Source organism: Prunus dulcis, chromosome 4, assembly GCF_902201215.1.
Source record: "Prunus dulcis chromosome 4, ALMONDv2, whole genome shotgun sequence".
NCBI classification, from domain to species: Eukaryota; Viridiplantae; Streptophyta; class Magnoliopsida; order Rosales; family Rosaceae; genus Prunus; species Prunus dulcis.
The window spans coordinates 4,788,982-4,811,098 of record NC_047653.1 but is presented as its reverse complement, the minus strand read 5'-3'; the positions used below and the strand labels follow the sequence as shown (position 1 = coordinate 4,811,098).

The following is a 22,117-nucleotide window of genomic DNA, read 5'->3' as shown; positions in this document are numbered from 1 at the left end:
CGTTTCTCTTCCTCGCGCTGAAAGAAGTCTCCAGTTCGACTGCCCGAACCCATTGTTCAAAATTAAACATGTTACAAGGTGAAAAGCACAGGGCCATATTCAAAGAACACTGCTGCTTATGGTTTGCATTAATAGTTTACCATGATATCCGATGATACTTTGTTAGCCTGAGAATCATGCTCAAAAATATACCATAACCATAGCACAAATTACAACTCTTTCCAAACCCATTTGCAAGGCCACTCACTCCTGTCACATTCTTCATTAGGCACTTGCAAAGGGATGGTGTGGCTCGTCATGGAAGTGGAACAAAGTTTAAAAACAAAAATTGCATCCTTTGAAATATGCTCCATTTACACAATGGTTAATTAGCTGATCACACTAGAACACCAAAAGATACAAATGGGAGGCCAATGAGATATTAAATTCCCTCCCAAAAAAGAAAAAGTTCAAATAAGTTAATTCAAAACCTAATTATATGGAGGAGAGATCCTCATATATAGTCTTAATACCTGGCCTCTCAGAAACAGACCGTATACATCGTAAAGATATACCAAGGACCTCCTTCATTCCCTTCTCTACTGCTGGCATTCCCATTTCTGGCACCAATGTAGCATCAAAACAATCAGAGCCACGGCCTTCTGCTACCCTCAACCGAACCCAATCTGTCAAATCAACCCCACCTGCTTCACCTGAAATCACATCGCCAGCACACCTTCCAGTTAAAAGTTCCAACAGTATCACTCCAAAGGCATAAACATCAGACTTAAAGGAGGGAAGCGGCTTCTTGGAAGAAGCCAACTCTGGTGCACGGTAACCTAGCACACCAGCATCAAGAATCTGTTCAATGGTGCCAGCTTGGGTCATGAGGCGGTGGAGGCAGTAATCAGCAACACGGGCATTCAGGTCAGGCCCGTCCAACAAAATATTTGTTGCTTTAAGGTTACCGTGCGGAACAGCACGATCAAAATGGAGATAGTTCAGGCCACGTGCAACATCAACTGCAATTTTGAGCCGTTGGACCCAGGTCAATGGAGGGCCCTTTCTTCCTGGCCGGTCTGAAATAATTAGGCTCATCAGAAATGCAAAGTGAAGGTTACACATATATGAACACACGCACAGATATATACTTTATATATATACACACATGTACATATGGAGAGAGAGAGAGAGAGAGAGAGAGAGAGAGAGAGAGAGAGGGAGATATATATATATATATATATATATATGAATGAAGTAGGGGAAAATAAATTTCTTCAACAATCAAGAGAGAGGATAAAGATCATAATACAAGTCATGCACTATATTTCCCCAGTTTCATTTTGATGAGTAACAAAAGATAAAAGCAAGATAAATAGGTTGAAGAGACTAACAGAAAACAGCTTACCGTAAAGAAAGCTTGCAAGACTTCCAGGTGAGATATAATCTGAAAGAATGAGCTTCTCATGCTGTGTGGGGCCCCAATAGTACCCTCTCAAACCTACAACATTTGGATGCCTCATATTTGCAAATTTTTTAGCCTCCTTCGCAAACTCCTTTTTCTGTTTTGCCACTCCTTCTCTCAACCACTTAACTGTCAAGAACAGCCCATTATCAAGTGTTGCCTTATAAGAAGTCCCATGGCTACTTCTCCCCAGAACTTCAGCGGGGGCCCTTGACAGCTCCTCAGGGGTTAATGCAATTGTATCATCAAGAAAATGCAGCTCACCAACCAATCTATCTGGCGACCTCACATCCAGTCTTGCAAGGTTTTCTGCAGTGAATGACTCTCCAGATTCTGGTGACCAAGAATAATGGCTGTGCTTTGCAGGAGAGAAGCCAGTTACAGACACAACTTTTTTGTCAGGGCTGACAATTTCAGATGATGATCCTTTTTGTGAAGCCACAAGATCCTCAGCTGAAACAACCAAACCACCACCATTGTCAGTTCCACGTACACCAGATGGGTTTGGTGGAGCATGTCTGTGGATGTCTTTGGTTGTAGTATGCTCTGATGGGATTCTTCTTGACATGCGAATGTAGTGTATGAAGATAGCAAGCAAAAGAAGAATGAAGACAGCAACCACACATGAAACTATAATAATTACTTTGACAATTGTGTTGATTGGTTTCCTCTTCGAATTTTCAGTTGGGGAACTAGTCGATCCAGGAGGACCATTTGGAAAATGCAAACGTGTATTCCCCGGATAGAAGGAAGAACTTCGGAACTTTTTCAAATTGTCTGGGACATCTCCAGAAAGATCATTGTATGAAGCATTAAAGCTTTCAAGACTGTTAGGCAAGTTATTTGGCAAAGGACCTGTAAAATGATTCTGCGATATGTCTAATGAGCGTAATGTGGTCATGTCAGTGATGGAAGTCGGCAGAGAGCCAGAAAAATTATTTCTCGCCATATTAAGCACTTTAAGTCCTTTCAATGAACCAAAATGATCAGGAAAATAGCCACTAAGCTGGTTCTGAGAAAGATCAAGAACCTGAAGATTTGACTCACTGGACAAAGGAGATGAAATGTTAATAGAGCCAGTGAGTAAATTATTATGAAGGTGGAGTTCTTGCAAAGTGGGCATTGCTAGCAACTCAGCTAGAACGGTTCCATCTAACTGATTAGAACTGAGATCAAGGACACTAATCTTTGGATACTGTGTTATAACACTTGCTATGGAACTACTAAGAGCATTATGGGAGAGATTGAGATAATTTAAACGCAGAAATTGTGGGGTCACGTCAGGAATGGGCCCTGTCAAATGATTTTGACTCAGATCAAGAAATTCAATGTTCCCCCATTTCACCATCCTTGTTAAGTTTCCTTCGAATTTGTTATCTGATAGATCAAGTATAGCACAACTTCCAGTCAGCAATGGCAACTCACCAGTAAGCCCATTTGAGGAGAGATTGAGGATTCGCAGATTTGTTGAAGTAATCATATTTATTGGTCCTGAGAGATGAACTTCAATGAGAGAGGCATACTAAAACACACTAAGCACAAATGACTAAAGTAAAAGAAGCCACAAAGACACTTTCGGAAGTAAATAAACCAAGGCAAAATGTAGTAAATAAAAGTACCTGAGAGATTGTTGCCACTCAAATCTAGTTCACTTAAAACTAGAGAATCTCCTTTTAATACACTATTAGGAATATCTCCAGTAAATCTGTTGTTGCTGAGTTTGAGGACTTGGAGGTCATAGACAAAATTAAATCCAGGCAATTCCCCTGACAGCTGGTTGTAGCTGAGATCCAACACCTTCAAGTTTTCAAACATCTGTAGCTCACCCCCACTTACCAGTGACCCAGTGAGCTGGTTGTGGCTAAGATTCAAGTATTTAATAGTCTCAGAAAGACGAGGTAGAAATTTCTGCTGCTGTGAACTGGAACTAGAAAACATATTGCCACTAAAATCCACATGAGTGGCACTTGATAGCATAAAAAATCCCACATCGATATGACCGTCGAGCATATTCCCATGCAAGTCAAGCACATCAAGACTTGAAATTAGTTCAAACCCCTTAGGTATTCTCTTGGTAAATTCATTTAAAGACAGATTTAGAGATACCAGATTAGACAGCTTTGTCAACGATGTCGGAAGTGGGCCGGACAAGGAGTTGCGACTCAAGTCCAATGACTGGACTGAGGAAAGCCCTGAAATCGAATCTGGAATAGAGCCCGAGAAGTTATTACCACCTAATGAGAGGTTCCTTAAGCTCCCTAACCTACCAATTCCAGGTGGTAAAGATGAAGAAAATAAATTATTGGAGAGATCAAGAAACTCAAGGCTTTTGAAGTCGGCTATGTTGTCGGGAATCTTCCCCATAATCGTATTATTGGCCATGGAAAGTTTCACCAGCTTCGTTAGATTCGAAAACACGCTCAAGTCCACATCCGCAGAGAGACTCAAATTATCAAGGACAACTCCAGCAACATTTCCACCATTACATACGACTCCATTCCAAGAAGAAGGGCAGCCATCAAAGTCAATGGACTCATCATTCCAAGAACTGAGGACATAACCAGTGGGATCATGCTTGATACCCTTCTTGAACTGAAGCAGAGCCAAAATATCTTGTGAAGGAAGCTGCCCCATGGCAGAAATAAGAAGAAGAGACAGCACTAAAAGCCGACGGAGCATAGTTGGACTATCAATGGCTTCACCCAATGGAAACAAAAGCTCAATGTTAGAACAAAAATGAAACTTTAAGCTCTATAACCAACAAATTCAAGCAGGCACGACAATATTCCCAGGGCCAACTACAGTATGATACAGAACCCTGCAATGCTTCCTTTAATTTCAAGATAATGAGAAATAGCTGTCTATGTTCTGAAGGAAAGGGGTATTTTGAGCTCACAAATCCACAGAGTGAAAGAAACCCAACTAATTTGCTAACTATTTTGCAATAAAACAATGGTCATGCCACACCTATCAATGAACACCATGAGTGATCAACAGTTCATAAAGCAAACAATGAGTTGGAATCACACATGCAACCAGAACCCAACATTTTATCAAAATAACACCTTTTCCTAAGAACGAACCAAATCTTTAAAGTTCAGAGCTTCAAGAACCGATTCTCCTCTCCGAAGAAAAAGAAAAATGATTTCAACGATACAGCACAGCTTCAGACTACACAGACTCAAAGCAGTAAATGACAGAAATAAACAACTCAAGCTGAGTCACCTTTAAAGATCTAACAGCATCTTCCTACTACGACCCCATTTTAGGAACAATGTGGCCCCGTACAAACTAACCCTCTACAAAGACTCAAGCTTTGAAACAAACCACACTCTGAAACAGCTACAAAATTACACACGGGGTATAGTGGTACCTTACCTCCACCACATTGCTTCACAGTGCTCAGCACAATCAGCTACAACAATCCCATGAACAAACTAGAAGTGGGCTTCAAATTGCAAACCAGGCTGCATTAAGGAAAGGGACCCAGGAGAATTTTTAACCACAAAAACCCTAAAAAAAAGTACCTTTGGCTTCTTAACAGTCCAAAAACCTACTCTTTTCTTTAATGAAAGTAAAAACAAAAACCTTTAGAAAGGCGATACCTTTGCACTCCTCTTTCTCTTTGCACTTTAAGACGGGCATGTGGAGACACTATAGAAAAAACCAAATGGTTCTGCTTTGGGTAATTAAACAAAAAACCCTAGCTTTGTACCTTTCTTACTTCTTTTTAATGGTAGCAATTGAGAAAGTAAGCGGGAAAATGCAAGGGGTTTTTAGGGTGTAAATTAGGGGCTTACCCGCCAAAACAGGGGACAGAATCTCTCACTTTCCTAGTGGACGTCAAAGAATTTATTAAATCCAGTTTAAGATTTTCACTTTTTTGGGACTTAAAAAAAGTCTTGAGGAAAGAGGCATGGAGGGTTGTGTGGACAGTGCCATGTAGGACTGAGGAGGGCTCCACTACTGCCCCTTTGACCAGGTTCTTCACTTCTTTCAAGTTCCAATATGACCCAAGAGGTGGAGTAGGTGGATGCATAATGATATGCTGTGGCAATAGGACACAGAGGCATACCAGCAGGACCATTCTGATAATGACACGTAGAAAGGCACCCACATCCCACAAATCATTTGACATTTTCTTTTTGGAGCAGAAAAGCAAATTGACATTGCGTGAGTATATAGTCCCCTTCTCGTGAGTGCAATCTGCAGGTTTTGTTGTGTGACTTGTTGGTATTTAGATCGAGAGGACCACAAGAAAAGGAGATGGGCAATGGTGGTCCCCACTTGAAGATTGCATTGTCTTCTGTTGGGACAATGCCAAAACCATTGACAGTGCTCTGGTTTTATTAGACCAGTTGAAATCAGAGATGAAATTATTATGTGGTATAATCCAAATCCAAATCCAACTACAAAATTTTAACTCAACGTGCACATTGTCTTTTTGTTGTTGTGTTTGCTTTTCAACATCTGCAATTCAAAGTTTGACAAGGTATCTTTTACTAAAGTAATTATGGCGATGGGGAATGGGTATGGCCAAACCAAAAGGGGGCTGAGAAGAGCAAGGAACCACCTAAAATAAAAAATCAACTCGATAGTGCAAACTTTATCGTTGGTAAGTGTTAGCGCCAAGTTTGGAACCATAACAACTTGAACCTTTTTCATTTAATAATTAAAATGTTCCCCCTTTTTTTTTAATGATTTACTGGGTAGGGAGAAATGGGAGGGGAGTGGAGGGATAAATGATAGATCGGGCAGAGGTAGGTTGAGGCTGCTGGTGGGTGGCCCCGCATAAGAGTCTGGATGAGAAAATAGAGAGAAGATGGATATTTTTCCGGCTGAGATAAGACTTGGAACTACACCATTATAGCATGTCCTTTTAACTTTTGGCTAAAGTAGCATTCGGTGAAGTTTAAAGGGATAGATTCTCTTAGGTTAAATCTTAATGTAAAGGGTTCGTACAGAAAAGGTCTTAAGAGGAAGAAAAAGATAAAAACTTTACCTTAATAAGAGGGAGAATCAAAGGAAATTCAAATTAGAATCTGGATCAAGGAAATTCAGATAAACGCGTTATGCTTTGTATTATCCGTTCTCTCCATAAGCCTTCAATCACAACTTCCAACATATATCGAAGAGTGGCAACCCAACTAGATGAACAAAAATTTGGCCAGTAAATACAGTAACATGTTACAGGTAATTCATCATTTCACGATGCAAGTATACAATCATAAGAATGATCCATCTCCAAATGCTCTCTCTGAATCAGCAAATTGATATATGCTATGCTGGAGAGGTCTAACTATCTCATTTCTTGCCACCCCCAGAAACATTAAACTTGAAAAATATCACATCTGCATCTTGGACCACGTATGTCTTCCCCTCCTGCCTGTACTTACCAGCAGCCTGTGAACAGTTGAATGACCATGAAATAAATTAGGCTGTTAAACCCATTATAATTCCTCATTATTTGCGATGAAACATCAGAGGGCCCTCTTTGGAACCTATTATTCTAAAATTCAAAGCTATTGACACTAAAAGCCTTTGGGTGAGTTCCATAAAAAACTTATGAAGGCATCTGAATTTCCAATCAATCTTTTCAAAACTCATTAGTCCTTTCTTTTTCCAGTTCATTATATACCGTAAACAAAATACAATACTTAATTTTTCTTCACATGCTAGCTAGTACCCTTTCTAGTCTGATGTAGCTTCTACTCTCATACTGACCAGGCAAGGTTTGTAAGAGGTGAACCTCAATTATACAAGGAATCTGGAGCAAGTAACATTTAATGACTTATGTTAGTCCTATTCTTGATACTTGAAATTGGAAATATCCGAGTCCCTAAACAATTGGGGAGTGGGGCCGCAGACAAAAAGCAAGAAACTAAGAAAATTCGATTTTAGCCTTCTACTCATGTATGATTCTGCCAAATGAAGGGGTAAAAAAACCCAAAACCAATTATTCTGTAGATTGGTAGCTTGGTAAGAAGCATCATAATCTTACTGATTCCATGATCTCGTCAGTCCTACCAAATCCAAATACTGCTATCTAGGGTCTAGGAACACAATCCTACGCTTTGCATCATGATCTAAAAGACCATGTCATGGAAGCATATATATTACATTGGTCAGAACATATCCCATACCTTAACAGCCGGCTCACTACCTAGTTCCTTCAGATCTTCAAATTTCATCACCTGTAAATTTAAAAACATGCAGGAGCACTTTAGTGCTTATAGCAGAGAAGCAACAGTATAATGGTTATAGCAGACAGGACAGGATGGGGTGGTCCCAACAACAAGATCGCGATAATAGAAAGAATAGTTTGTTGATGCATTAGGCTCATATTTCAGAAAAGAAACAAAAAGAAAGGGCAATGTGAAGGTGATAGCTCTTCAGTAGCAAGAAAGAAAAGAAAGGAACAATCTTTAACTTTTTTTCTTTGATTTCTTTTTCTTAGCATAATTTTGAATAGAAAAGACATCCACAAATGAAATTTCTTGTATTTGTAAATTGTATATTGGAATTAGAACAAGTAAAGATATTACTAAAGAAGAATTATTGTCAGACAATATAGAATATATGAGGTAGGAACAACCTCAGCACAAATAAACCCCTTCTCGAAATCAGTATGGATGGCCCCTGCAGCTTGAGGAGCTTTTGTCTGCCGCCTAATTTGCCAGCACTTCACCTGCCAATGGAATTAGTAGTTAGTAGACTCAGACCAAGTACATAAAACTAAGGCTGTGTTGGAACATGCTGATGACACCAAAAGAAATTACTTACCTTTTTGGTGATGCTATCAATTTACTACCTCAATTATGACATTTAATTCTTAAAATTTTCATATAAATTATAACATAAACAAATTTTGCGCAAAAAATAAAAAAGACATTAATTAAAAAGAATGGTAATGAGGACAAATATTATAATATTTTACCTCATCAGGGCCAGCAGTGAAAAAGTATATGAGATTAATCGCTGAAAATCCAGTCTTTATGATCTTGGTAAGGGCACTGTAGCAGATTTGATCCAGTCAGCATAGAGCATACATATTTGATACTACATGCATATCTAGTCTGTTCCTACACTGCAAAACTCTAAGGGCTTATTTCCAATATAGATTAGGCATTAAGGGACTCCAACTACAATGACCAATCTGATTTTGGTAGTACCAACATATATAGGTTATTCAAGAATCAGGACAATAGTAACCAGTCTGGTTTAAACCACCGTAAAAGACTGCCAAAGACCCCCTAACATGGACAGTATCAACACAACATAGAAATAAAAAACAGGACAAATTCCCTTAAGGATAGGTTAAGAAGAAAAGACAGCAGTGTGTGCCTGTGTCGAAATAAATATAATTTTACTTTAGCTACTATTCCTTACTAAGATAACGAAAGATTTAAACCATATGTCAGAAGTCATTCAATCCTCACGACATATCAAGGGTTGAACTAACCTTTGTACGTTGTTCTGCTCACAATACTTTGCTGCTTCCTCTGGTGGCAAATCAGCAAGATTCCTTTCTAATGCGCAGCTGAATGGAATAATCGGTTCAGCTCCATGTTCCTGCACCCTGTAACATGGAAAGGAAAATGTTACCTTCATCACATGATTACTTTCAAGATTTAACATATTTAGTCACATTTTGGAGGAAAATGGTAGAATAAAAACTAAAAAATATTTATATTTTAATTTTAATTTTTAAACACCTTAAATCAATCTATGAAGTATACAGTTTAAGTATTTCATAGGAAAAACAAACCTTTTTTAGTAAATCAAAAGTATGAATCCTAAAGGATACATTCATAGCAAGGCAGTTTGGTAAATAAAACATGTGAAAATTGAAAAGGATGCCAAGTGTAAACACAAAACAAGTTGCACTTTCTTGTATGGACTTAACCAACTGAACACACAAGGATGAAAACACACTGGCAAACGCATGCAAAAAATACACAGAGCAAGAGAGAGAATAGAGAAAACAAATATTTCAGAAAGTTGGCCATACCAAGCATGGATCTTTGGCAAGAATTTGTTCTTTTTCCTTTGGTAATCTTTCTCATTCATGTTAACCTGTGGAAATAATATAGGTACAGATATCGCCAAATCGTCATCCACACATAAAATAGCTAAAAAAACAAGAACCTGGTTTGGAGGCCAGACTAAATAAACATAAGGGACCAAAAAGGCGTAGCAGCTGCACCATTTCTATAATTTGGCAGAGAATCTGATTTAGAACCAAATGTAAGATACTGGAACGGTCCTTTGCATCTGGAAGTCAACCCCTATGGACTTTAGTGAACATTTATACAGGTTTCACCAATTTTTCTTTCTATGAGTACAATACTGTAATTATGGTCTATTCGAATTTCTGAAAACAAGATCAATACTATACAACTCTTTCATCTGATTTTCTTTGAACACCCCACCACAGATTCTTCACATGATTACATTCTCTTTAACGTCCCACCACATATTCTTCACAAGATTACATTCTCATACAGTTTTGAAAGAAAATATGACATGCTCCTAAAAAAGGCAAGACAAGATTCCAACTGATTCAAGAGGAGGTCATGCAACCGATAAACCAAGACACTCATTTACAAGGAAAAATATTTATATCATTTACATACGCTGATTGTACGAAGAACTATGGAGTAGAAGATAGATATAATATGCACCCAGTATAGATAAATTACAAAGCCACCATGGTAACTGTTCCTGGAAAGAGTGTAACTTACCAAGTAAACAACAGGCTTGGCCGTTAGCAATTGAAAGGTATTCAGGATCTCAACTTCAGCAGCTTTCCACTCCCCTAGACGGACATCTTTTCCATCCTCAAGCCATGCCTTGATCTTTAGATGCGCGATCATTGTTCAATTTAGTAAGTAACAAACAAAAACAAATCCTTAAATACATGCTAGAGGATATTATAGGTTCTAAAACCAAAATTATGACAAGCATAGTTCTCATATTATAGCCTCTATATTACTTACAAATTACAATACTCCAGATACATTACCATGGCATACACAAAAAGGTTGCACGTCAAAGTCAAGATTCAAGAATATTAAACTAAATCATCTCATAAAACAAACCTTTTGGCATAGCTCATGCTCAATCTTTAACGCCTTTTCATTGCTCCTCTTCATGCTCTTTTCAAGATCTTCTATCCTCCTCTCCATGAATTCAATATCCTACAAAAACATAAGATATAACTCTCTTAAAAATCTATATGGACAGATAAGTTGCAACTCGAAAGATAGAAAAGAACAAGCATAATGAGATTCAGAAATTTGGAAAGTAAGAGTAGAAGGGGAGCTACAGGGTTTAAATGCATTATGTCACACTCGCACAGAGAAAGAGAATCACAAATGATGGTTTTAAATATAGATCATAAAAAGCAACCAAGAATCAACCATAGCTAGGATATCACAGACAAGTAAAGCACACCTTTAGGCGCAATTCTGCACTAATAATCTCCAAATCCCTCACAGGATCCACAGTATCATCAACATGGATGATATCCGGATCTTCAAATGCACCTAGAAAAATGGTTAAAAAGAACAGTGAATTTCATAGTAGCAATACATTCATACAAGACCATTACAAGTAGGACAGACGAGAAGTCCATCAGATCCACCTCCTCAACAAAAACACATTCTACATTCAACTCACTCTCCCCAATCAAGCTGATGACACTAAAAGGAATATTTGAAAAATGCTTTGACAATGATGCCAAACAGAAGTTAAAACTAATTCCATCCAAAAGCAGATCCATTTCCTCTGCTTTATCATAAAAAAAAACCTATTGCTTATTTCCATCCAAACAGTCCACATAAGAGACAAACTGCACATCACCAAAGAGAATCGCCTTTCTGGCCCCCCACCCCATATCCAAGAAATTTTCCCTCAACAGGAAATACAACTTTGAGGACCAACCCACACCACTGTGAAGGTGAAAATGCATAGGGTCTTCCTCTTTGAAGCATGTCACGGGTCACAATTATTTATGTTCTCATGACATAATAAAACCACCTGAAATTTGGATTGTACTGTGTATACCTACCATTCAATTAACTTGCATGACCCAAAGACATGATAAGTTAGAGAAAAGCTGTGACCTGTATACACATTAACTCCCCTTAGCTACTACACGTGTTTCACTCCCCTCCTAAAGAAGATTCTTTTTTTAGTTTTTCTCAAACTTTAGCTACACTGTCCGTCATCCTAAAGATAGACATAAAATAAATACAATACTACTCAAGACAGACTAATAAGTATAAGTCTCCCCTTAGTTCTTCATGTTAATATTAGAATCATACAGTTATTTGGCTGTTACAGAAGTACTATGCCTTCTAAGATAACAACATTCAAGCATGTAGTGTATCGAAAGTAGAAACATCTTACGTAAAACATGAAAGATGCCATCAACGGCACGGATATGGGATAAGAAACTGTTGCCCAACCCTTGTCCTTCGTGGGCACCTCGAACAAGTCCGGCTATATCATGGATTTCTAAAAAAGCTGAGACCTGCATATCAAAATGAATTGCACATGTTAAGAAAAAGTTCAATAAAATTATATGCATGAACAATAAGCTTACCTACGAAAATGAAAAAATCCAATTGCCTTTGTCAAAAATAATATCACCATTCATATGAACATATTTGGTTACAGAAATAGGTAATTAAAATTGTGTTAGTAACCAAACAGGTAGATGGTCTGTTCCAGTTTCAACCCCTACTACAGTACCAAAAACATTCATGAAAATTGCCCATAATACTAAGAAGGGGGGGACCCAAACTTGGGATCCTATGGTGACCTGTCAATGTCCACCTGGTATTTTATTTTTCTTTAGTTGGTTTTTTCATCACTAAAAGTTTTCATTTATGCCCTGACGTTTGTAGATTATTGCAACCATCTAGGGAATCTATTGCTTGACAACCAACACTCAAGCAGCATGTTAAATGAATCTGTTGAAATAGGTTAAGGGAACAATGGCAGTGACATGCAATAGATGGTAAGGACTAAACTGATGAAAAAGATGCCAAACACAGAAATACTAAACAACTCATAGTAGGGTTCAATACATGGTAAGGATTAAAATCATAGAGATGCAAGTAATGACATTGAAGGGAACAATGTTAGTGCAACACCAGAGACAGTAAGATTAAAACGGGAGGACATGGCAGCAACGGCAATGATATACAAATAAAGAGAGTGCAAAAACTATCATGAAAATTCAAGGAAAAAAAAAAGGTCTAACAAGAATCAAGAGTCTGAATGGAAATGCAAAAAGGCAATCCATCGAATATCATAATTTTTAAAAATTGTCATAGTCTGAAAGATACCAAAACTACCAGTAAACCTGATCTCAGTAGTTAGCAGAAAACCATAACATAAGGCTTCCCACAGTAAATCAAGTCAGAGACAAACCTCGCTTTTTGGCTTGTACAATTGACAAAGCCAGTCAAATCGCTCATCGGGAACATTGACTCGGGCTTCATTGGGTTCAATTGTGCAGAAAGGGAAGTTCTCAGCAGGTATTGACAACTTTGTGAGAGTGTTAAAAAGAGTAGATTTTCCAACATTCGGCAATCCAACCTATCCAGAAACAAAAGCTTAGAGTACAATCACTTCATCATTTTCAATATTTAACTACTTTCCTTTTTAATGTGGACTTGCAAGTGCAACAGAAAACTACAAAACTAAGTACAATTACAGCTAAACCTGAGAACTCAATAATTGGGGTAAAATATTAAATTGAACGCAAAATTTAAAGAAAAATTTCATTATATATATTTAACATGCATGATGCTGCGCTTTAAAAACAAATAAATGAAAAGGTCATAATAGCTCAACCCAAAAATTAACATATGGAATCGGCATCACTCAAAATAGTCTTACACGCTAATGAAGTGAAATGACCCAAATTTTTTTCAATTCCTGTTCATTTCCTAGTTTTCTGGGGAATCAAACAGAAAAATAAATGGAGAAACATAATGAACAGACAGGGATATGAGCTTACAATGCCAATCTTAAGGTGAGATGAGAATCGGCCAAGGATGGGTCGCTCAGCTGGTGCTTCCTTAGATTTTGCAGATTTGGGAGGCATTTTGAGATTATGAGCAAGACGAAGAGACGAAGCGAGCAGCTGAGAGTTTCTAGGGTTTTGTACGGAGTGAGGTGGTGAGGTGGTTTAAGGAGAAAGGAGAGTAAAAGATTTCAGTTATCAGTTCTGAGCTTTTTTATACCCAACGGTTCGAACCCTAGTGAGCAGTTGACACGCACACTCGCGTTGGCCCAACGCACTACTTCACAAGGAGCTGATTTTTTATCTTTCTTTGTTTCTTAAAAAATTCTAAAAGAAACCGATCTACTGAAAGGGGCTTTCACTTACAGATGGGTGGTCCTACGTTCGAACCCTTATGTAACTTTGACATTATGTGTGTGTGAAAACTTCCTCATTCACATCGCTTGAATAAATAAATAAGCAATATAGAGGTTTTTATTTACTCAAATTCTGAGCTCTATCTTTTACTTTTATATTTTTTAGAAAAAATTATAGTATGTATTAACGTACTCCATAAATAGACCTGGCTTTTTACTTTTGTTTTTTGGCCAACTTTTTATTTAATTTATGTAATTAAGTAAAATTTTAGATTTTTTTAAATTCCTTTAATTAGTAATTATGTTTTTTTAGTGGATATTTAAATATTTTACTCATTTCATAAATTACTTAATAATTAATAATTAATTATTTTATGAATTTTTTTTTTTGTATATTAAAACATAATATATTTAAAGTGTATAGCCGCACAGCTATACTCTTTAAATACAATATTTCAAACGTATAGCCGCGCGACTATACTCCATAAATAGAATATTTTAACATTATAGCCACGGCGATACCCGTCAAATAGCATAATCCGGATTTCTCTTTTTTAATTACTTTAATTAGTAATAATGTTTGAATTATTATTTACTTAACGAATAATTAATATTTAAATATTTTATAAAATTTAAAAATTTAAAAATTAATTACTATTTATTAAGTAATACGATTTATGAAGTAAATTAAAATATTTAATACTAATTATTAACTAAAGAAATAATACTAATGAAAGTAATTAAATAAGACTAATATATTATTTAAACCGTATAGCCGTGCAGCTATACTCCATATAGAATATTTAAATGGTATAGCCGGGCGGCTATACTTCATAAATAGAAATTTTCACAGTACAGCCACCCGGCGATACTCAATAAACAGAATTTTTTTTTTACAATATAGCCGTGCGGCGATACTTCATAAAATAGAATTTTTTTTACTAGCCGATCGGCTATACTTCATAAATTGAATTTTTTTAACAGTATAGCCGTTCGGCTATACACAATAAATAAATTTTTTTTACAGTATAGCCGCTCGGCTATTCTCCGTAAATAGAATATTTTAAATGTATAGCAACGCGGCTATACTCTCTAAATAGAATAGTTTACAGGTATAGCCGCGCGGCGATACGCAATAAATAGAATTTTTTGTAAAGTATTTAAAACGTATAGCCGAGCGGCTATACTCCATAAATAGAATGTTTTAAAAGTATAGCCGCGCAGCTATACTACATAGACCGACCCTCCAACATGTCTCCGTAAAACAATCAATGGGAAAGGCACCAAATTCACAGACCCAATACTAAGCAAAGCCTCTTTTCTGGGTAGTATGTATTTGATTTAGTAATTTGTTTTTATGCTTTATAACATCAAAATTCAGTTTGACTTGTACAGATTAAAAGATCTCTAGAGTATCTTAGTTGTAATTTTTTTTCTCAGTTAAAAAAATTATATGACATATAATTTTACAACTAAATCTTGTGAAATTCTAGCATAAGAGAACGTAATTTAAAATTTTGGTCTTTGTGACTCTCAACATCTTCATAAAATCAAATTTTATTTTTTTAATTGCCAAATGAAAAATACTTTTAAACTTGCAACCTCATTTAGCTTAATCTTGCCTAAAAAATATATTGGGCTTTTTGGATTTTTTTTTTATTAAAAAAAAGTAGGCTTGGATCTGCTGTGCAATCTTGGGCCCAATTTTGGCTGATGATGCAAAGGCTAGCCCACTGGGCTTATATGTTTCGGTCAAAAGACTCAAAACCAGACCACAAGCGTCACGTTCCTATTCGTCGAAAAAGCAGCCGTAGATTCATACCTCTGTTTCGGAAATCTAAAGACGCCCTGAGAAGAAGAAACAGAAAGAAAATAAGCAGAAGCAAAGGCCGTGTCAACAGAGAATCAGGGATACACAAATTTCGGTCACAATTCTCGCCAATCTCGATCACCATATAGATTTGCAACCGCTGGTCCGGCAAGGGCTGGCTTCGTTGATGCAATCACGGCTCTAATCAAAGCAATTACTCGTAGCATTAAGATTTCAAGGGGCAGAGAATGCATGAGAGCTTTTTCTAAGTCGTTGTTTGCATGCCCTTCGTTTCACGGCGGTCGCGGTGCCCTACCCTCGGCCGGTGGGCATCCCTCCGATCTTACCTTCCTCGCCGGCGGTGGCTGCTGCTAGAAACGACGACCGTCCAACTTTTCCCTTCTGGATTTTTTGCCATTTTGCAAAATACTTCGTTTTTTATTAAGCAGTAAACATGGTTACAGTGGAGCAGCTTCAAGACGACAACTTTTTGTCTCAGTGCCCTCCTCCACTGTCGTTGCAAGGTTTGTGCTTTGATGGGTTTTAGCATTTTTTATTGATTGTTATTGGGTAGTGTCTGATTTTTCTTAATAAAGGAATACGGGCATTGTAATCATAACAAGAATCCCTTTAAATTGGAATACGGACTTCAAATTTTGTTACTTTTATCTTAATAAAGGAATTTTCTCAGGTATAAGAATCCCTTTATACCGCTTTGGTAGCAATTCTGTATTGGATAATGGTTCTGTTGGAGGCATTTCATGCTTAATTGAAGAAGAACAGAGTGTGCTAGATTCTATTCTTCTAGCGCAGGTATGGAACATGACATATTACAACCCTGCTACTTGTAGATTTATGTCATTTAGACATTGACTTACATGCTTCTTCCTACCTTCTAGTGGGAAGATCGAATGTGGAAAGGTCTATTCAGATATGATGTGACAACCTCTGAAATTAAGGTCTTTGTTATTAACAGCCTGATGTTTCTTTTAACTTGATGATTAAGTTAAGGCACTTATAGTTGGAGATACTTTATGGTTTATGCAGGTCATTGGTGGCAGGAGAAAGTTTATTGCTCAGTTTAATGAAGGATGGAGTAGGGATTGTATGCCAAAGCTGGGAAAGAACAAAATCCGCCACCAAAAAGATGTGTTTGAGTTTAGTTGGATGGAACGCCAGGAGGAGTTACTTTTTTGTGTTGCAAGTGGTGAAAAGTTAAACCCTGAGCTTGTTCTTTCAGCTGCCGTGCCTGATTGTGGCTTATTGATTACTATCAACGTAAGACATTGTTTATCTTTTTTCAAATTTTTAGTGCCATGAATGGTGATAAATTGATAACTAGCGGTTGTTAAGTACCCCAACCAAATTATCATAACCATGCGAAGTGGAGATGTTTAATTGTTTTTCTGAATTCTTTTTTTTATTATTTTAAATGTAGACATTTCTTTAGAGGCTTTTTAGGATTTTGGTTTTCTAGATATGCCAACAGCATTTTACCTTGGTAAGAACTAATTGATGCTTTGCTTTCTTTTCAGTCATCCCCTGTGGAATATGGCCATGTCTTCCTGGTACCACATAGCTCTTACATTCTTCACCAGTTCCTAGATGCAAGATCCTTGGAACTAGTTCTGCATGTTGCTGTTGAAGTAAATAATTGCTCTTTTCGCCTATTCTATGACTATTCACCTAGTGCTTCTCATATATATTTCCAGGTATAGAATTTCTTATACAAAGTATTATTTTATATCTTATGACATATTCGGTATGGTAAACTGATGTTTTAGTCGCCTGTGCTCACGATTTATGGCAACATCAAGAAATTACTTGTAAAGTCACTTTTGTTAAAAACTTTTCTGTTCAAAGATAGAGAAGTTTGGTTTACCGCATTTCATCTTTTATAGCAGATAGAATTAGAGCATCCAACCAACAATGGGTGGAGAGGCCCAGGACATGTTTATACTCTCAATTTCAACTCAACAACAAACTGAGTGTGTATATTGCATATCAATTTTTTTTTTCTTACAAATAAATTTAAAATACATTTTGTGTGCAGGCCTGCTACCTTCAAATCCCTTTACCTGTTGAATTCATGCCCTTGGATACTTTTTTTGGCGATGGGCAAGAGGGGATGCGTATCTCTTCTGTTACAGATTACCCCATTAAGACTCTCGTTTTCGAGAGCAACCACTTGAATATGATGGTGGAGATTCTTGCTGAGATATGTTCGTGTTTACAGGAAAAGCTCATTCCATATAATCTGCTGATATCTGATCATGGCAAAAGAATATTTTTATTTTTTCAGGTAAATGGTTATGGTTTTATTTTTAACTGAAAACATCAAAGATGCTATTTATTGTCTGGGTTCAGTCCTGTAACTTTATTGTGACAGTGGTAAAACATGTACCATGTAGCTTTGCATGTTTATGTGTGGAGATGCTTTTACGTTTATAAGCATGGTTAATTGATTATCTTTTTTTATTATAAAAAAAATGTTCAGAACTCTAATCGTACATCCTAAGTTTGATGGCTTGTCTGCTGGTTACACATTTGATGTGCATGCTTCTCAGGAATTTATTTTGTTTGTGCAGCTACAGACATCAAAAAACTTTTGTACCCTTTCAGCTTGGGAATGTGGGGGTTACTTCGTGGTTAAGGCAAGGTCGGAATTTGATCAAGCTACTGAGCAGGCTCTGCTAAAACAGCTAACTACCGTCTCCCTTGATGATGAAGGTTTCCAAGGGGTGAAGCGGCTCTGTTGCACCATTGCCAGCAAGTTCGCTTCTTGAATTTAAGAGCTGTGTTGTGATGAGATTGGGAAGTTTCAAGTTGTCTTTTGGAAATAGACGCTCAGCAAGTATAGATCATCTTTTCCTTTTTTTGAAACAGAAATTTTCGCTATGTGATGATATAATAATTGCAATGACTGATCTTTCCACATAATAACAAGACAACTTTCAAACTTGCCCCAAAAGCTCAGAAAGCAGCTACATGGTCTGTGTTTGAGAAATCTCAAATGTATGACCAAGGCAATTGAACGTAGCAGGCTATATTACAATGAATGGTTTGAAACCTACAAATATAACTACAATAATAGCAAACTTCAAGTTCATATAGAAGTGAATAAAACAATATATGAAAGAATTTATAATGCAATATAATAATGAATATAATTTCACTTCCTCAATGGCCATGCATCTCAGCTCCATCTTCTGTAGATTCATTTGATCCTCTTGTAGTAGACTTTCTGCTGCAACCAGTCTCTTCATCTAAACTCGGAGGTCCTTCTCCCTCTTCTGCTTCTCCCTCAACTAAAGCCCCAAAAGCCTGACTACTTGTAAAAGAATTGTCTCCAGCATTGGTACGCATCCAAGCTTCATGGAGCTGCAAGACATACTCCAAGTGCCACAAAACTTCCCCCAATGTTGGCCGGCTTTTCCCTTCGTCGGCAAGACATTTTTCTGCTATCTCCCCAAACTTCTTCAATGACTCCGGACAATAGCTTCCTTCAAGACGAGGGTCAAGGATGGTTTCAAGTTCCCTCTGTCGTTGCCATTTCATTGCCCATTCTGCAAGGTTGATCTGATCTTTTGGCAAGGTTGGGTTTATAACAGCCCGAGCACAAACAACTTCAAACAGCACTACCCCAAAAGAGTAGACATCGGATTTCTCTGTCAACTGCTGTCGTCGAAAATATTCGGGGTCAAGATATCCAAAGCTTCCCTTAACTGCAGTGCTGACATGGGTATGGTCCAAAGCAGGACCAGTTTTAGACAACCCAAAGTCAGACATTTTTGCTACAAAGTTTTCATCTAGCAGTATGTTGGTTGTCTTAACATCCCTGTGGATGATCCCCCTCTCTGCTCCAGTGTGAAGGTAATGGAGTCCTCGCGCTGCCCCAATGCATGCTTCTACTCGTAGCTTCCAAGTCAGCGGTGGGAGATCACTCCCAAAAAGATGGCTTCTAAGAGTCCCATTTGCCATGTACTCGTAAACCAAAATCATCTCATTTTGTTCTTCACAGAATCCAATCAAAGAGACCAAATGCCTATGCCTGAGCTTTGAAAGCATCTCAATCTCTGTCTCAAACTCAGCCAGGCCTTGCTGAGATTGGGGGTTGGCTCGCTTGATTGCTACGAGAGTGCCATCATCAATCTCCCCTTTGTATACCTTACCAAAGCCTCCTAGTCCAATCACTAAACTTTCATCAAAATTATTGGTTGCTGCACGAATCTCTGCTAACATGAACCGCTTGCCAACTCTAATAGAGGCCACAGAACCATATGGATTCTGACTTCCGGCTGCTCCCTTGGCATTGGCAGTGCTGTTTACAATGGAGCCATTAAGGAACAATGGCCTCCACCCAGCAGGATTGTTTTTGGTTTCACTTGATTTTTGTCTCCATCTATTGCAGAAACAGAAAAGGAGAGTAGCAAGAATGGCAACAGAAGCTATACCTGCTCCAACTCCCACCCAAAGAAGTTGAGTTTTTGAACTCCGTCTTCGAGGTGAAGATACACCTCTACCATACTTCTCCACATAAGCAAGATTCCCATTTCTACTGAGCTTGAAAATCTCCAAGCCGCTCAAGAGAGCATCAGTTCCGGCAGCCCCAGCTGCAGTGTCAGGACCCAATTGAATCCATAGTGTGTCCACTTTCGGAGACACCACATCAAAAAAATCCTGATGATACCCTTTATTCTTCCCCCCTGCCCGGACAAAAACATTGAAATTATCTGCTGCAGTCCTATTGTTAATGTAGATTCTGAAAATCCTCTGGTTTTCCATGTCATAAACTAGCTCACAGAAATGCAGTCGAATTAAATAATCGAAATCAGGATCCACTCCAAATTTCCACGACATGTTGAACTTTTTCTCCAAGACTTCAGTGTTGGACATAGTTCTTGCACTTTCATACACAAGAAGAGGAGCCACCGAGGAATCATTCACAGACGAATACGTAATATTGGAACTGTTTTTTATTTCGAACCCGGCATTTGCTGTGATCATGTAGCTAGAATCCACTTCCCATGTTCTCCAAAGATCTGAATCCTGACTGGGATTAATTTCAGAACCCCCAACGTTCAACCTATACATAGTTTCAATCCCTTGCCAACTTATGTTTTGATTTGCACCATTTCCACCCACTTTACTAACTGGTCCTGCAAAGAGTGTATCTACTACCGGAACAATTTCGATTGCATTTATACATCCAAATGATCCCTTAGCTGGGATGAACTCAATGACAAGTAAATCCAAGTTGATGGCCAAAATGTACTCCTTAATCAATGAAGAAGATGAATTGCTTCCTGAACTCTGCAAGTATGCATTCTTGTCTGATATCTCACCATGAACACTGAATTCTGACAACAGTTTTAGACCATTTGCCACAACTCCAAATGAAGACTCATTTACATTGTAATTATCAAAGGAGAAGGGAGAGAAATGGAGCCTGACAAAATAGTTCCCCTTAATACCTTGAAATGTGTAGTTGAAGCCATTGGTGAACACTCTGGCTGTTTTGTAGAGTGGCCCGTAAGTTGAATCATCACTTAAGGTAGAAGTGGATGCAGCAATGCCTGAGGAACTCAGAGTGAGGTTATTGTTAGTGGCTAAGTCACCAACCCATTTCCTCCCACTCAGAGTGATACTGGAATTTGTGCCACAGTTTATCAGAAAGGATCTTGATTGAGCTTCTCCAGTCCTTGTAAATGCAAAGACTATCACCAGAAAAATCAGCCCAAATATATCCCTGCCGAGGAGACCCATCACCAATCTCAAAAAGAGTTATCTTTTAGTGCTTATTCAGGAACCAAGGAAAGGTCCCAATGGAAAAACAATAACAACCCAATATCCACTTGAGCACAATCTATACTAAAAGCATGAAAAACCCAACTCATAAAAAAATGCAAAAACAAAAAGGAAGACTCATATAGTAACTCAGGTTTGTAGGTTTCTCAATAACTTGAAGAACTTGCCCTCACGCTCTAGCAGAAACATCAAGTTATCTTCATCACTCATCTAATTGCATTTGAGTTTCCTTGTTTTGCACCATTGCTGCTATGAAGAAAGACTGGTTTTTTTGAAAAAACCACCTGCCTCTCTCTCTTGCACTAATCTCTCACAAATCAACAACAAAAGATATTCAAGATATGGGGCAAACGTGGGCAACGAAAGGAGGCAAAGATGACAAATTTCATCACCAGTGAGACTCAAAATCAAGAAAAACAGGGGGGGGGGGGAAATAACTTGGACTGTGCTTCTGCAATGGGATTCTCTCTGAATAAGAAAAAAATGAAAAAGGAAAGGGAACATAACATGGGTTGTTGTTGGAAACAGATTGGAAAAGTTCATTTCATCTTTGCTTTGGCTAGTATCTTCCCACAAGAGCCAAGAACCTGACAAGTGACAGCATTAATTTCTGTACTTTATTATAACTCTATTGTAACTTCTGTAACAGGTGGAGTTTC

At 37.8% G+C, this 22,117-nt stretch overlaps 4 protein-coding genes across 6 annotated transcripts; 1 reads left to right on the top strand and 3 right to left on the bottom strand.

Moving 5' to 3' along the window:
• Nucleotides 1-311: 311 nt before the first annotated feature.
• Nucleotides 312-5,113, bottom strand: LOC117626122 (LRR receptor-like serine/threonine-protein kinase GHR1). 3 transcript variants are annotated; one of them, XM_034357773.1, is made up of 5 exons: nucleotides 5,050-5,113; nucleotides 4,823-4,911; nucleotides 3,064-4,140; nucleotides 1,388-2,935; nucleotides 312-1,058 (listed from the first exon to the last, which is right to left on the bottom strand). In XM_034357773.1, exons 3-5 carry the CDS (start codon nucleotides 4,121-4,123, stop codon nucleotides 475-477), a joined length of 3,192 nt encoding a protein of 1,063 aa, XP_034213664.1. In that variant the 5' UTR covers nucleotides 4,124-4,140; nucleotides 4,823-4,911; nucleotides 5,050-5,113; the 3' UTR covers nucleotides 312-474. The 3 variants fall into 3 exon arrangements, with proteins under 3 accessions (XP_034213664.1, XP_034213663.1, XP_034213665.1); XM_034357772.1 differs by having other exon boundaries at nucleotides 4,823-5,057; XM_034357774.1 differs by lacking the exon at nucleotides 5,050-5,113 and having other exon boundaries at nucleotides 4,818-4,990.
• Nucleotides 5,114-6,463: 1,350 nt separating this feature from the next.
• LOC117624838 (obg-like ATPase 1) lies at nucleotides 6,464-13,708 on the bottom strand. The gene is made up of 12 exons (XM_034356315.1): nucleotides 13,479-13,708; nucleotides 12,887-13,054; nucleotides 11,858-11,981; nucleotides 10,901-10,992; nucleotides 10,546-10,644; nucleotides 10,189-10,302; nucleotides 9,456-9,520; nucleotides 8,907-9,023; nucleotides 8,382-8,457; nucleotides 8,040-8,132; nucleotides 7,588-7,638; nucleotides 6,464-6,847 (listed from the first exon to the last, which is right to left on the bottom strand). The coding sequence occupies exons 1-12, from the start codon at nucleotides 13,563-13,565 to the stop codon at nucleotides 6,749-6,751; spliced, it is 1,185 nt and encodes a 394-aa protein (XP_034212206.1). The 5' UTR covers nucleotides 13,566-13,708; the 3' UTR covers nucleotides 6,464-6,748.
• A 1,929-nt stretch (nucleotides 13,709-15,637) lies between these two features.
• LOC117624084 (GDP-L-galactose phosphorylase 1-like) lies at nucleotides 15,638-18,570 on the top strand. The gene is made up of 7 exons (XM_034355214.1): nucleotides 15,638-16,174; nucleotides 16,342-16,463; nucleotides 16,550-16,609; nucleotides 16,698-16,928; nucleotides 17,186-17,362; nucleotides 17,704-17,952; nucleotides 18,239-18,570. Exons 1-7 carry the CDS (start codon nucleotides 16,105-16,107, stop codon nucleotides 18,434-18,436), a joined length of 1,107 nt encoding a protein of 368 aa, XP_034211105.1. The 5' UTR covers nucleotides 15,638-16,104; the 3' UTR covers nucleotides 18,437-18,570.
• On the bottom strand, nucleotides 18,559-22,042 carry LOC117624083 (probable receptor-like protein kinase At1g30570). The gene has a single exon (XM_034355213.1). It carries the CDS (start codon nucleotides 21,414-21,416, stop codon nucleotides 18,831-18,833), a length of 2,586 nt encoding a protein of 861 aa, XP_034211104.1. The 5' UTR covers nucleotides 21,417-22,042; the 3' UTR covers nucleotides 18,559-18,830.
• Between the last annotated feature and the right edge of the window lie 75 nt (nucleotides 22,043-22,117).

Excerpts from the sequence above, each read along its gene's own strand:
- LOC117626122 (XM_034357773.1), bottom strand. The coding sequence starts at position 4,123 with ATGCTCCGTCGGCTTTTAGTGCTGTCTCTTCTTCTTATTTCTGCCATG. Across the intron at positions 2,936-3,063 it reads GAGTGGCAACAATCTCTCAG|GACCAATAAATATGATTACT; the intron begins GTACTTTTATTT and ends TTCATCTCTCAG. Across the intron at positions 1,059-1,387 it reads TCTTGCAAGCTTTCTTTACG|ACCGGCCAGGAAGAAAGGGC; the intron begins GTAAGCTGTTTT and ends TAATTATTTCAG.
- LOC117624083 (XM_034355213.1), bottom strand. The coding sequence starts at position 21,416 with ATGGGTCTCCTCGGCAGGGATATATTTGGGCTGATTTTTCTGGTGATA.
- LOC117624084 (XM_034355214.1), top strand. The coding sequence starts at position 16,105 with ATGGTTACAGTGGAGCAGCTTCAAGACGACAACTTTTTGTCTCAGTGC. Across the intron at positions 17,363-17,703 it reads CTTCTCATATATATTTCCAG|GCCTGCTACCTTCAAATCCC; the intron begins GTATAGAATTTC and ends TTTTGTGTGCAG. Across the intron at positions 17,953-18,238 it reads GAATATTTTTATTTTTTCAG|CTACAGACATCAAAAAACTT; the intron begins GTAAATGGTTAT and ends TTGTTTGTGCAG.
- LOC117624838 (XM_034356315.1), bottom strand. The coding sequence starts at position 13,565 with ATGCCTCCCAAATCTGCAAAATCTAAGGAAGCACCAGCTGAGCGACCC. Across the intron at positions 10,303-10,545 it reads AGCATGAGCTATGCCAAAAG|ATCAAGGCATGGCTTGAGGA; the intron begins GTTTGTTTTATG and ends GCGCATCTAAAG. Across the intron at positions 9,024-9,455 it reads TTGCCAAAGATCCATGCTTG|GGTGCAGGAACATGGAGCTG; the intron begins GTATGGCCAACT and ends TCCATGTTACAG.